We start from the raw sequence: 14,833 nt of genomic DNA, 5'->3' as shown, positions 1-14,833 counted from the left end.
CATACCCTTGATAACTTTTCATTCCTAATTACTGCAGTAACCAAACATGAGAATGAGAGATAATTGCATTTCCTAGTCCTCATTTTCCAGTCTTCCTAAATATAGGAATGAACATCCTCCATTCTAGTGGCGGATCCAGGAATTTTCCTTTCAAGGGTCAACGTCTAAAAAGTTAAAAAATTTATATACAAAATAGACCAAAAATAAAAATAAAACGATAATATTATAATTCGCAATTAATAGAAAAAACCACATTACAATTGTCCACGACAAGTTTTCATATTTTGAAAACGTCGCATTATAGTTTCATTATCAATACAAACAAACACATCTTTTTCAATATAAACAAGTAAACATTCACTCAACCATTGATCCACCACAGCTACTACCGAAATCCACCCTCTCTCCATCTTTCTATCTCTCATTGCTTCAAATTGTGATATATTTGGGAGATTACTAATTACACTTTTGAAATTGTATCCAGAAATCATGAAGGTTTTCGAATTGTAAGGGCCGTTCGGTAATGTTTTTGAAAAATGTTTCCTGATAATATTTTCTAAGAATGAAAACGAGAAAACGAATTTGCATTTTCAGGATTCCAGAATGCGTCTGGTAGATTAATTGGAAAACAGATTCAGAAAATAAAAACAGGGAAAACGTGTCTAGTAGGACAATTTGAGAATAATAATATGTAAGTTATTTTTCAAGTATATTTTTTGCTAATTTATGTCCTATATATATATTTTTTAAATTCTCATATTTTTTAAAGGCTAAAATTATTATAAACAATGAAAAATTTATCATTTGAGAATAAAAATGTATAATTAAAATAAATAAAAATTCTAATTGTAGAAAAACCTAGATAATAAAATTCTATTATCTTTAGGTTAAAATAAATATGAAATTGAATAATATATTATGGTTTTAAGATTCACTGAATCAGAAGAAGAAGAAGAAGAAGAAAAGAGAGCATAAAAAAGATAAGAGAAAAGATTCATTCTTTTTTATATAATGAATGGTTATTACACTTATAAGAGCTTAATAGAAAATAGTGGAAACTAAATGTCATTAGACCAAAAGCCATTATGAAGTAATGTTATGGAAAAAATAATCTAACATCCATGATTATTAATAAGTTTCAATACTAACATAGATAAGTGACGTATCTATACTCCATTAAATTTCACAAAATGACTTCGGCACAGCTCTAAGAGGGTGAGCCATCTGCAAGGTGAGGCCAAATTTCTCTTCCATGTTCAAGGTCTCTGGTACAACCCCATCTTCAAGCTTCCAATCAAAAGAGTTAACGAGTGAACCCAACATCAAGGCCAGAATTCGCATTGCCAATGGCAAGCCAGGACATATTCTCCTTCCACCACCAAATGGGATAAGCTCAAAGTTTTTGCCTGTAACATCAATTTGGTCATCCAATCCCAAGAACCTCTCCGGCATAAATGAGCTTGGGCTGTCCCAAATGCTGGGGTCTCTGCCGATGGCCCATGCATTCACATACACTTGTGCACCCTTGGGTACAATATACCCGCAGATTTCAACGTCTGAATCGGCTTTGCGAGGGAGAAGCAATGGAGCTGCTGGGTGCAACCGAAAGGTCTCTTTGATTATTGCTTGTAAGTAAGGAAGTCGAGCAATGTCTGCTTCCTCTACTGGTTTTCCTTTGCCAATGATTTGCTCCAGCTCTTGTTGAGCTTTTGACAGCTTTTCAGGGTCGCGTAGCAGCTCAGCCATGGCCCATTCCAATGTGGCTGAAGTTGTATCGGTGCCCGCGGCAAATAGAGCCTTTTTCACATAACAAGTCAGAAAAATAAAATGGGATTAAAAACCAAAAACAAAAACACTTAACGAGAGTAGACGGTCAGGCCAGTTCGCCCACTCTTTGCACTTAAGTTTGAATCCCTTGTCTCTGTAAATTAAATTAATTGATAGAATAGTTTAACTATGAAAATACCTGTAGGATGACTAAAAAATGCATAGAGTTCGGGTGACTAGGCTAATTCTATTAGTAACAATAAATAACTATAGGCTTTCGAAGCAAGATTTGTTAATGATGTAGTCAATTAACATGTGTTAATTATGTAGTCAATTAATGTTTGGCACCTACTATGTTTGGCACCTACAATATTTGGGGGGCTTGACTAGGTTGGTTGCCTAACTAGGTTGGTTGCCTAACTTGGTGGGCTTAGGAACTTGTATATATATGTGTTGATTGTAAGTAATGAAATACATAAGAAAGAATTCTAAACCAGAAAATCTTTACACAAATCTCTACACTTTGTTTGGCATGGTATCAGAGCAATCGATTTTGGTTGCCTCTGCATAACCTTGTTCTTACCTTGTTCTTGCCTTGTTCTACCTTGTTCTTACCTTGTTCTACCTTGTTCTTACCTTATTCTTGCCTTACCTTGCCTCTACTTAATCTTGCCTTTACTTCTTTGCTCCTATATTGTTCCAACACAAAACTTGTGTTGAGTTCCCTTGGTTGTTTTATCCTTCCGCTGCATATACTTATCCCGACTTATCTCATGGGTGACGCCTCCGACTCCTCCAAGGCTAACTCCTCTACTCCACCAGTCCGCTCCTCTCACGACTACCCTTCTCAAATCACTCCAGATAAGTTGGATGGGTCCAACTACTCTGCATGGTCTCGTAGTGTTCGTTTGGCCATAACAAGTCGGCGTATGGCTGGTTTCATTAATGGTAAAAAATCTGCCCCTGCCATTGATGACCCCAGCTATGACACTTGGGATGAAGACAATTGTTTGGTGCAGTCATGGCTCCTCAACTCCATGACCAAGAATGTTCGTGCCTTATTTGATCACTGCCCAACAGCTTGTAAGGTGTGGGAAGCAGCTCAGAAAACCTATACTGTTACTCAGAATAGCTCTAAGTTGTACCAGCTCCGCCGTCAGTCAGTCACCACCTCTCAGAATGGTGAGCCTGTGAGTGTTTTCTATGAAAAATTGCATCTAATTTGGCAGGAAATCGACGTCCTTCATCCTTGTAAGCACACCAATCCTGATGGTGTGGCGCTTCACCAACAAGCACTCGATGCCGATCGAGTGTACGATTTCTTGGGAGGACTCGATCCTCAATATGATTCAGTCCGTAGCCGGATCCTTGCTATGAACCCAATACCACCTGTCCTTGAAGCTTATGCACTTGTGATGGAGGAAGATAGTCGCCAATCCTCCATGCTTGGAAGTAGCAGTGCCATGGCAGTCAAGCCCTATCGGGCACCCCACCGTGCATCCTCTGGGCTGCCCCCTCGTGGCCTTAAACCTGATGATGCAAAAGGAACTCGAAAATGTACCCATTGTGGTGGTGATCACCTTGTTGAAAAATGCTTTAAACTTCATGGTTATCCTGAGTGGTGGGATACACACAAGACCCGCAATATGACACCCAAAGCTGCTTGTGTCATGACTACCGATGCATCCCCGTCTCCTGCCTTGCTCTCTAACTCCAACCCCAACTCAGGTACGCATCCCACTACATGGATAATTGATACTGGTGCCACTGATCATATGACTTTTGACTCTAACCTTTTTTCTAAACTGTCTACTCAGTCCCGCCATCCTTACATTACTAGTGCCAATGGGGTCCCTTCTAATGTTGCTGGAGAAGGGACCATATCACTTTCCCCTTCTCTAGTTTTACCCCATACACTCTTAGTTCCGTCTATTAATTGCAATTTATTATCAGTTGGAAAATTACTTGATTCACATAATTGTTATGCCACCTTTTATCCTTCTCATTGTACATTTCAGGATCTTTTGACTCACGAGACGATTGGGCATGGTAAACGGAGAGGGGGGTTGTATTCTTTGACAGTCTCACCACCGCCACCACCACGTGCCGCTCATACTCATGTTCCAAACTCACATGCTCACCAACAGATTTGGCTCTGGCATCGTCGCTTAGGACATCCATCTTTTGCTTATCTTCGCCGGTTGTTTCCATCTTTATTTCGAGGTCTAGTTGATCAAAAATTTCAGTGTGAAACGTGTGTATTGGCCAAAAGCCATCGTGCCGTATTTCCCACAAGTGATAATAAAACAGAATTTCCTTTTGAGTTGGTTCACTCTGATGTTTGGGGTCCTGCTAAAATCTCTTCTAATGGCAAAAGATGGTTTGTTACATTTATAGATGACTGCACCCGCATGACATGGGTGTACTTGCTCGCCCATAAAAGTGATGTTACTACCACAATCCGGGAATTCCATGCTATGATCACCACTCAGTTCCAAGCATCCATCAAAGTGTTCCGGTCCGACAATGGTGGGGAGTATGTAAATGGTGCCTTGGCTCAATTCTTCAAGGACCAAGGCATCATCCATCAAACCTCCACACCCTTCACTCCACAACAAAATGGTGTCGCCGAACGGAAGAATCGCCAATTACTTGAAGTTGCCCGTGCCTACATGCTTGATAAATCAGTTCCTCACCACTTATGGGGTCATGCTCTTCTCTCTGCAGTCTATGTGATTAATCGAGTGCCTAGTAGTGTTCTGGATTTCCGAACTCCACTAGATACCTTGGCTCATCACATCTCTCTTCCTACCATCCTTAAGTTGCCTCCTCGTGTGTTCGGTTGTGTTGTTTATGCTCATGTTCCTTCTCATCAACGGAGTAAGCTGGATCCGTGTGCCCTCCGATGTGTGTTTGTTGGATATGGCTTGAATCAAAAAGGATACAAGTGTTACCATCCTCCTACTCAAAAGCTCTTTGTCACTATGGATGCCACTTTTCATGAAGATTTGGCCTACTTTGTGGTTTCCAAGACCCCTTCTCTTCAGGGGGAGAGGGGGAGTGAAGAGAAGGACTCATCATTTGAAGAGACGATCGAAAAATATACTGAAAAAAATGGAGAAGTGCCTGAGGCGACCAGTCACGAAGAATCCAGCGACCAGTCGCGTTTTCACAGAGTTGAAAATCCTGAAGATCTTGATCTTCTCAGTTCTGACCTCAGTGAAGACCTTGAGACTATGGAACCAGAAGGTGATCCAGATGCCCCAGATGATCAACTACAAAATACAACCCCTCTTGCCCTGCCACAGCATCATTCGTCTAGTGATGAAGAAGTACTTGAGGTAATCACTGAGCCACCTAATGTTGCACCATATATACTTCCACCTAGATCCACTAGGGGAAAACCTAAACCTCAATATTGCCCTGACCTTAATGCTAAATCTAAATACCCCATCAATAACCATGTGTCCACTCATAGATTGTCAAAGTCATATGCATCATTTGTCAATCAATTATCTACTGTATGTGTTCCAAGTAAGTGGCAGGATGCTGTGACAGATTCTAGATGGATTGAAGCAATGGCAATTGAAATGGAAGCTTTGAAAAAGAATTCTACATGGGAAATGGTTCCTTTACCACATGGGAAGAAACCAGTTGGATGTCGGTGGATATACACTGTTAAATACAAAGCTGATGGATCCATAGACCGATACAAAGCTCGATTAGTGGCCAAGGGATATACACAAACATATGGAATTGACTACCAGGAGACGTTTGCACCAGTTGCCAAAATCAATACTGTACGTGTTCTCATATCCTTGGCTGCAAATCTTGACTGGCCACTACTGCAATATGATGTAAAGAATGCATTTCTTCATGGGGACTTACAAGAAGAAGTATATATGGATCCACCACCAGGGATTCCTATGACATCCGGTCCTAATACCGTATGCAAGCTAAGAAAATCTCTGTATGGGCTAAAGCAATCACCCCGAGCCTGGTTTGGGAGATTTACTGATTCCATGAAGCGATTTGGGTACACTCCGAGTAGCTCAGATCACACATTATTCTTAAAGCATCGTGGTGGAAAGCTTACGGCCCTGATCATCTATGTAGATGATATGGTGGTTACCGGTAATGACAATGAAGAGATGCATAATCTACAGAAGCTCCTTGGAAGTGAATTTGAGATGAAGGAACTGGGTGAGTTACAATATTTTCTTGGCATTGAGGTTGCTAGATCTAAACATGGCATATTTCTATCCCAAAGAAAGTATGTGTTAGATTTGTTGACAGAAACAGGAATGCTAGATTGCAAGCCAGCTGACACACCTATTGAACAGAATCACAAATTGGGAATGTATCCAGATCAAGCTCCTACTGATAAAGAAAGGTATCAAAGGTTAGTTGGGCGATTGATTTATCTATCCCACACACGCCCTGACATAGCTTATGCTGTGAGTATGGTAAGCCAATTCATGCATCAACCAAGTGAAGCTCACATGAATGGAGTAATACGGATAATGCGATACTTGAAGACTGCCCCTGGAAAAGGATTGATGTTCTCCAAACATACACACATGGATCTTGAAGGATACACTGATGCTGATTGGGCAGGGTGTATCACGGATAGACGTTCAACTTCTGGATATTTTACATTTGTGGGTGGCAACTTAGTTACTTGGAGGAGTAAGAAACAAAGAGTTGTAGCTAGATCCAGTGCTGAAGCTGAGTTTAGAGGAATGGCTCAAGGAGTATGTGAATTGCTTTGGTTGCGGAGATTACTAAAGAATCTTGGCATTAAACAAGTGAATGCCACAAACCTATATTGTGACAATAAAGCTGCCATCGAGATAGCACATAATCCAGTACAACACGACCGTACTAAACATGTGGAAGTCGATCGACACTTCATCAAAGAAAAACTGGAAAAAAAGATGATTAAGTTTCCGTTCGTAAACTCAGAAAATCAACTGGCTGATATTCTGACAAAGGCAGTGTCAAGTAGAGTTTTCAATGAATCTATTGACAAGTTGGGCATGCGTGACATCTTTGCACCAACTTGAGGGGGAGTGTTAATGATGTAGTCAATTAACATGTGTTAATTATGTAGTCAATTAATGTTTGGCACCTACTATGTTTGGCACCTACAATATTTGGGGGGCTTGACTAGGTTGGTTGCCTAACTAGGTTGGTTGCCTAACTTGGTGGGCTTAGGAACTTGTATATATATGTGTTGATTGTAAGTAATGAAATACATAAGAAAGAATTCTAAACCAGAAAATCTTTACACAAATCTCTACACTTTGTTTGGCAAGATTGATATGGCTTATCAATTCTGAAACATACTGAGCATAAAATAAAAGAATACGCAGATATTTATTTTACGTGGTTAAACCCCACCTCTGGGGAAAATTCACGGGAGTCTTTAGTCCAAAGCAAATCCACTATAGAATGAAGATTACAAGAACTACTCACACACTTATCCTAGATGCAATCTAGATAAAGTTTACCGACTTCGGTAGTGTAACTCAATTTCTGTCACAGAATGATCTTCGACACTCCTTATGTTGAATGCAATACTGGTCACGATTGCTTCAAGCTCGTCGGAGGATAAACACCACAACAGTCTTGGTGCCCTTAACCGTATGAGTCACCAACATACATATGCATGCAATATGAATGATGAAAGGATTCGATAAATCTCCAAGCAACTAAGGAGCACTTGATGACTTACCGAAACGAAATAAGCACATCAGCTTTCACAAAACAGATTCAATAGACTCAAAAGTTTAATACGTTGAAAGCCTACTGTTTGAAAAGAAAACCCTTCATTTTATTCAAGATAGGTTTTCTCTACCAAGAGAGAAACCCAAGAGACCATTACTTCTATTCAACTAAGACTTCCAAACCTGATCCAAAAAGGTCTCTTCATTGAGACGCCAAAACAGCAGACAAAAAAAACTATCCAATTATGAATATAAATTCTTATTCAATATGGACTCTTAGTGATGACACCAAACATCCACTTTTATAAAGAAACACTTATCTCCTAAAACAAGTTAATTAAGAGATAAGCATGGTGCACGTCACTATAGGAAACGCTAATATTTAACTTAAATCACAATGACATTGAAAATAACTCCAACTATAAATCCTATTGTGAATGCATGATTATGTCATGATTTACCTTAAGTCAAGTTTCTCATATCAGTCAAGTCATGCCACGGAAGTATAGGATTGAATGAGTTGTGCCAAAACGTCCAGTAACAATTCTTCACACACTAATTTTCAACTTATTTTAGAGTCTAGGAAATGCCAATATAATTTTCGTACTAACAAACTATAATCAGCAAAGACAAAACAACTAACCAGAAACAGATGTTGAATTTTGGTCTTGTCCATGTCCTCACTGTTCGCTTCACTGATGTTCAAAAGAGTATCCAACATATCATTGGATGTGACATAATCATGGGCTTTTCTTGATGCCAATCTTTGGCTAATCATGCGGTCAAAGAGCTGTTCCATCTTGTTGAAATGTTTGATCATGCGCCGCCTAATGCCCTGGGGGTCAATTTTCCTAAGGATAGGAAAAAAGTCCCCCACGTTTGGGGTCCCTGCCCCTTCCATCAAACCCCACACAGTCTCCTTGAACTCTCTGGCCATCTCGCTACTTGGGTCAGCCAAATCCACTGAGAAAACAGTACGAGACAGCAGATTGAGCGTAGTTTTGAAAACGGCCCTTCCAATATCTACCGCCTCACCATTGACCGCGCTTTCGTTGATCTGAGATATGAGCTCTTGCACTTTTATGCGACGGTTGGGTTGGTTGGCGTTGAGGATTTTGGCGGCGAACAATTGAGAGTTGCATATTTGTCGAAGGCTTCTCCATTTGGCCGAAGGTGGTATCCATGGCAGGCTGTCCTGGCGAAGGTCACAGGCTTGGACTGCATCTGGGATGGTTCGGTTGGACAAGAATTGGTCGTGGGTTCGGAGGACTTGTTTGGCTGTGTTTGGTGAAGATACCACCACCGTTCTTACTTGGCCGAGTTGCAGAGTTATAATGGGGCCATAGATTTGAGAAAGCTTGGTGAGAGAGAGATGGGGTTTGTTGCCAAGCTCTAGAAGATTGCCAATGAAGGGGAATGGCTTTGGTCCAGGTGGGAGAAGATGCCTTTTGGGATTGGCTTTGCTTCGCAGAGCTTGAATGATTGAGAACAACAACACAAAGAAAAGGCTTAGCAGGACCAGACAAAAACTCAAGAAATCCATTCTCTCTCTGGTTCTAACTGCACAAAAGTTGTTAAATTGAACTATTATAATTCGAATAAATCCATTCTCTCACAGATGCACATATCACATGTAAAATAGTAAATGACATGCAGTAGAAATAAAAATAAGAAGAAGAAGGTAAATGACATACATACATTAATGGGAATTTATAGCCAAGTGGGCCAGTGGTTCTGTTTTTTACCCATAAACATTGCAACTGCACATGTCTGCTTTGAAAGAGGATGGTCCTAAACTGCTTTTAACATGAAAAGAAGAATGCAAAAAGACAAAAAAAAAGTACAATTTCCTGTCAACTATAAGGGATTTTTCTCATTAAAAAAAAAAAGAAGTAGATATATATTGCAGTGAGTCAAAGAATGGGTAGCTAGAATTCACATAACTGATGATTGACCCTATTGAAGTAGGAGCAGTCAATCTTGAAAATTGAGATGCGTGACGCAGGGAGACAGTACACTCATGCATTTGTGGAAGGAAGGAAAGTTAAGAAAGTTTCTTTGTTGTCTTTCTATGAACAGAAGACATGACATGTCTTCGGCTAAATTCACTCTTGTGCACATGGCAGATTTTTTTGAAAGGCTTATTATCATAAAAGGTCTTTGACGTTTGCGAAACTATCACATTGCATCCTTAAAGTTTTTTTGTATCACTCATGGTCCCTAACGTTAATATAGGTGCTCTTAAATAGTCCCTCCGTCAAAAAAACTGTTAAATCCAGGAATATAATCGTCAAATCAATCCAAAATTATATTTAAAAAATTATTTTTTATTTCCTTCCCTCTCTTTCTTTTCTTCTTCTTCTCTTCTTCTCTCTCTTTGTTTCTCTTTTTATCTTCTTTTTCTCATTTTCTCTCTTTCCTCCTCTTTTCTTCTTCTTTTCCTTCGCATGCTGTTTCTTTTTCTTCCTCTTTCCTTCTTTGTTCCTCATTTCTTCTTCTCTCCAAAAGCAACCAGATTCATCCTCTTAGAAGGAATGCTGGGTTTGATGAAGTGAAGCTGGGCTGCTGGGTTTGTTTGCTGTCAACTTACCATAGAAACTACCAACTACCAACTCACTCATCTGAATCTGATCACAGGAGTTTGAAGCTGCATGCAACTCAATCGGATTTCAGTTTTGACTAGTGGTGCTGGAAATTGGGTCCACTACTGTTTTCAACGAGAAGCAGAAGCAGGGATTTTTGGGTTGCTTTTCAGTTTCGAAGCGGCTTTTGGAAAAGTGGAGGCTCTCTCCCATGATGCCTGTTTATAAAATTTCAACAAGAACAGAGCTTGTGCTAAAAACATAGGAATCCAACTCATCTCAAGGGAGAGTAGTCTCACTGTCAAATTCTCTACGAATCAACGCATTGTTCTAAGAGGATGAATCTGGTTGCTTTTGGACAGAAGAAGAAACGAGGAGCAAAGAAGGAAAGAGGAAGAAAAAGAAACAGCCATGCGAAGGAAAAGAAGAAGAAAAGAGGAGGAAAGAGAGAAAAGGAGAAAAAGAAGAAAAAAAGAGAAACAGAGAGAGAAGAAGAGAAGAAAAGAACAGGCGGAGAGAAAGAAGAAGAAGAAAAGAAAGAGAGAAGGAAAGGAAATAAAAAATAATTTTTTAAATATAATTTTGGATTGATTTGACGATTATATCCCTGGATTTAACAGTTTTTTTTACGGAGGGACTATTTAAGAGCACATATATTAACGTTATGGACCACGAGTGATACAAAAAAACTTTAAGGATGCAATGTGATAATTTCGCAAACGTTAGGGACGTTTTGTGATAATAAGCCTTTTTGAAATGGACCCGCGGAGCATGCGACATGAAACACTCCTGGAATTACAAATATATATTAGGGCTAACATTAAAAGACTCCCTAAAAATTTAGGGTCATTCTTAATATGGGCCCTTGAGTTTCAATCTCATCAATTTACATACGATGATTTTTAAATCTGACCAATTTAGATTTTCTGTTAAGTTGACCATTTGGTTTAACAAATGACGCGTCCATTGTAGGACCCACCAATTCTTTAAAAATTTAATAAATTAATTATATAATATAATAAAATAACTTTAAAAAAATCTTTTTAAAAATAAAACCTCCCCCTCTTTCTCTCCATCCCCTTCTCCTCCCAGCTCCTCCACCCCATCCCCCATTTTGATTTTGGTCTAGGAATCTTAAAGCAAAACAATTGGGTCCTATAGTGGACACGTCATCAGTTAACGTTTGGCCAAACGGTCAACTTAACATAATACTTAAATTGGTCAGATTTGAAAACCATGGGGTGTAAATTGATGACATTGAAACTCGGGGGCCCATATTGAGAATTACCCCAAACCTTGAGGGAGTCTTTTGACGTTAGCCTTATATATTATATCATAAATAGTGTGATATATTTTCACAGACATTATAGTAGCAGCAGGCAACGCTCTATATAATACAATTATGTTATGAGGTAGGTTGAGAATTTCCAACTCATCGTGCGTCCACCTACCACTCCCTTAGTGCCATGTGTTGCCTTTCTCAATCCGACGACCTAACTAACTGTTAACGTGAAGGACACAGAATTGTGGGATAAGTCTTATCATTTCTACTTAGTTATGCGTCCTTTTTGAATAGAAAGAAAGTTGCTAGCTAGCCGCTAAAACAGTCTTTTTAGATGGCCAAATTGGCTTTACTCAAAAGTTTTTTTTTTTTTTTTTCAAAGAAGCATACTATTTTTTTTATGGGAAGTGTTGGAATTTTAAAAGCTTTTAAAAATTTTACCGTTATAAGTTTTAAATTTTGTTTTAATTATTTGGTTGTTTTATTTTATTTATTATGATGTTATAAATATTTATTTTCAGGTTTTATTTTTATATTAAATGATTTAATTTTTTGGTTTAATGTGGTGAATGTTACTTGTTCTTGGATGCCTATAAAAGGCCACTCCTCCTTCTCATTTAAGGTCAAAAGACTCCTTAAAGATTTAGGGTCATTCTCAATAGGGGCCCCCGAGTTTCAATTTCATCAATTTACACCCAATGGTTTTCAAATTTGACCAATTTAGACCTTCTGTTAAGTTGACCGTTTGGTTTAACTGATGACGTGTCCACTGTAGGACTCACCAATTTCTTGAAAAAATAATAAATCAATTACATAATATAATAAAATAACATTTAAAAAAATCTTTTTTAAAAAAAACCTCCCTCTCTCTCTCTCCATCCCCTTCTCCTTCCAGCTCCCCCACAAGAAATCCAGGCAAACATGAGACAAATTAGCATGCAACACAAGAAATTCATTTCTCGCCCAACTCTTAATTAATTTTTGGCACGATTGTTGAGACTTATCGAGAAAGCAAGAAAATATCTTTTCAAGATTCCAATTTGAGGGTATTAGTCCTAAGATGGAGGATAAGTTAGATATGATGTTTTTGAATGTCACAGCCACTGGTAAGCATTCTTGGGCACCTTCATCTGGTGTACTTCCAGTTGAAAGTGATGATGATGTCAACCAACTTGAAGTTAATGGTGATTCAAATGAGTCTGTGCCAATTGAAACCACTCAAACTACAAACAATGTGCCAAAAAAGAGAACTAATTAATCACTTGAAATTCAAGATAATAATGAGAAGAAAGGTAAAGGAGGGGGGGAAATGGGAGGTGCTGCAAAATTATCACTACAAATTGAACGTCTTGTTGAGGTGGTTGAGAGTAGGAGTACTGGAACATCATCAATGGCTAATATAGTTTCACAAGGAACTAGTATTACTGAAGTGATGAAAGATGTTGCAACTTTACCTGGGGCAGAACGTTGTAGCAAGTTGTGGTGGTTTGCAACTAAATTGTTTTGTGTTCAAGAGAAGAGAGAGATGTTTGTTGTCATGGAAGATCCTGACCTCAAGCTTCAATTCCTTAATCATGAGTTAGCTGAAAACTAGAATTTGATAGTTTAGTGACTTTAATTTATATTTCATTGTTATGTTGTTAATTTATTTGAATTTGTGAATGATATTTGAGTTAATGTTGGATTATCATTTATTTGAATTTGTGAGTGATATTTTAAACATGCATGCATAGTGAAAATGATATTTGAAGAAAATAAACACATTTGCAGGTTATTTTAGAACATGTCCATTCTAGAAGACGAGGAGGAGATCAATCAAATTATATGTGTCACTGCTCGTCTTATTGAACTTTATTACGTGAAATATATTCATAAGACCCCGTGTATGAATGACCATCAAACAGGAAATATTTGGTTGATGGGAGTATTACAAGGAAATGAAAGTCGTTGCCATAATATGTTTAGGATGGACAAAGATGTATTTCTAAGATTGTGTGATGAATTGCAAAACAATTATGGATTAAAGGGTTCAAGAAGAATGAGTGTTGCTGAGATGTTAGGGATGTTCTTGAACATCTTAGGACATGGTTCTGCAAATAGGCAAGCACAAGATCGCTTTCAACATTCTAGTGAGACTGTGAGCAGATATTTTAGTATCTTACTTGATGTTGTATGTCGTTTGGCTGTGGATGTAATTAAACCACTGGAAAATGCGTTTAACAACACTCCAAAGGAAATCCTACAGGATTCTAGATATATGCCTCATTTCAAGGTAACTATTGCATATACTATTAAATATTTGTCTATGTTTTATTATGTTATAATTAATATTATGTTTGTCTTTTTATCACTTGTAGGATTGTATTGGTGCTATAGATGGTGTTCATGTGCAAGCTGTAGTATCTCCTTCTAATCAAATACCATTTATTGGTAGAAAAGAGATACCTACCCAAAATGTGATCGCTGCATGCAATTTTGACATGCAATTTATATTTGCATGTGCCGGATGGGAAGGCACGGCCCATGACACAAGGATATTTCTATCAGCTTTACGTGATCAAAGTTTGAATTTTCCTAAACCTCCAAATGGTACTATTTCTATCTAAAGAAAAAAAATTCATATAATTTATATTTCAGTTTTTTACATTGTGAATAATCTATAAAATTTTGTTTTAGGAAAATATTATCTGGTAGATGCGGGATACCCACAAATAAGAGGCTACTTAGGATAGGACCATATAAAGGTGAAAGATATCATCTTCCTGATTTTCGTAGGGGTGTTCAACCGATGGGTCATAAAGAGGTATTCAATCATGCACACTCTTCCCTTAGAAGTGTTATTGAACGCACTTTTGGAGTATGGAAAAAGAGATGAAGTATTTTACAAGACATGCCTAGTTATCCTTTTGCAAAACAAGTCAAAATAGTTATTGCAACCATGGCACTTCATAACTATATAAGAAGACATGCCAAACGTGATTGTCATTTTGATGAAAGTGAAGGTGACCTAAATGGTACTCAAGATGAAGAGATTGAGAGAGAGGTTGATGCACAACAAGAAGATGGTTCTGTAACACAAGAAATGGAGGCATTGAGAAATAATATAGCCGCAAGTTTAATGAGTTCATCTGCTTAGAAATGTATATGATTGCTTGTTTAGGACTAGTTTAATTTTTGTTATAACTATATTATTGACAATATATTTATTTTTAATGGAAGACTTTATTTATTTTATAATTAAAATAATTTTTAGGGTGTGATGGAAACATATTTAATATAAAAAAAAATTATATAAGCTGAAGTGAAAGTGCTTTTCCTTTTACCAAACACTTGAACAGAAAATTCATTTCAGCATAATGCCCTTTTTAGTCATTATACACAGCTCACAGCACTTTTACAAACAAATTTACCAAACACTCAGAAACTGATTATTGTACAAACAGCACTTATAACAAAAAGTTTACCAAACGCCA

The 14,833-nt window shown here is 38.0% G+C and overlaps 2 protein-coding genes and 1 pseudogene across 3 annotated transcripts; 2 read left to right on the top strand and 1 right to left on the bottom strand.

Annotated features, from left to right (window-relative positions):
* Positions 1-981: 981 nt before the first annotated feature.
* On the bottom strand, positions 982-9,257 carry LOC110770166 (geraniol 8-hydroxylase-like). Of its 2 annotated transcripts, XM_088246813.1 has the most exons (3): positions 9,195-9,257; positions 8,140-9,056; positions 982-1,797 (listed from the first exon to the last, which is right to left on the bottom strand). In XM_088246813.1, the coding sequence occupies exons 2-3, from the start codon at positions 9,037-9,039 to the stop codon at positions 1,177-1,179; spliced, it is 1,521 nt and encodes a 506-aa protein (XP_088102939.1). In that variant the 5' UTR covers positions 9,040-9,056; positions 9,195-9,257; the 3' UTR covers positions 982-1,176. The 2 variants fall into 2 exon arrangements, with proteins under 2 accessions (XP_088102939.1, XP_021829943.2); XM_021974251.2 differs by lacking the exon at positions 9,195-9,257 and having other exon boundaries at positions 8,140-9,101.
* A 2,228-nt stretch (positions 9,258-11,485) lies between these two features.
* LOC148297767 (uncharacterized) lies at positions 11,486-12,954 on the top strand. Its single transcript, XM_088248176.1, has 3 exons — positions 11,486-11,490; positions 12,393-12,544; positions 12,635-12,954. The coding sequence occupies exons 1-3, from the start codon at positions 11,486-11,488 to the stop codon at positions 12,952-12,954; spliced, it is 477 nt and encodes a 158-aa protein (XP_088104302.1).
* A 324-nt stretch (positions 12,955-13,278) lies between these two features.
* LOC148297766 (uncharacterized) lies at positions 13,279-14,235 on the top strand (annotated as a pseudogene).
* Positions 14,236-14,833: the final 598 nt, after the last annotated feature.

This window comes from Prunus avium, chromosome 1, assembly GCF_965620075.1.
Source record: "Prunus avium chromosome 1, drPruAviu1.hap1.1, whole genome shotgun sequence".
In the NCBI taxonomy this organism is placed as follows: Eukaryota; Viridiplantae; Streptophyta; class Magnoliopsida; order Rosales; family Rosaceae; genus Prunus; species Prunus avium.
This window is presented reverse-complemented; position numbering and strand designations above follow the sequence as displayed.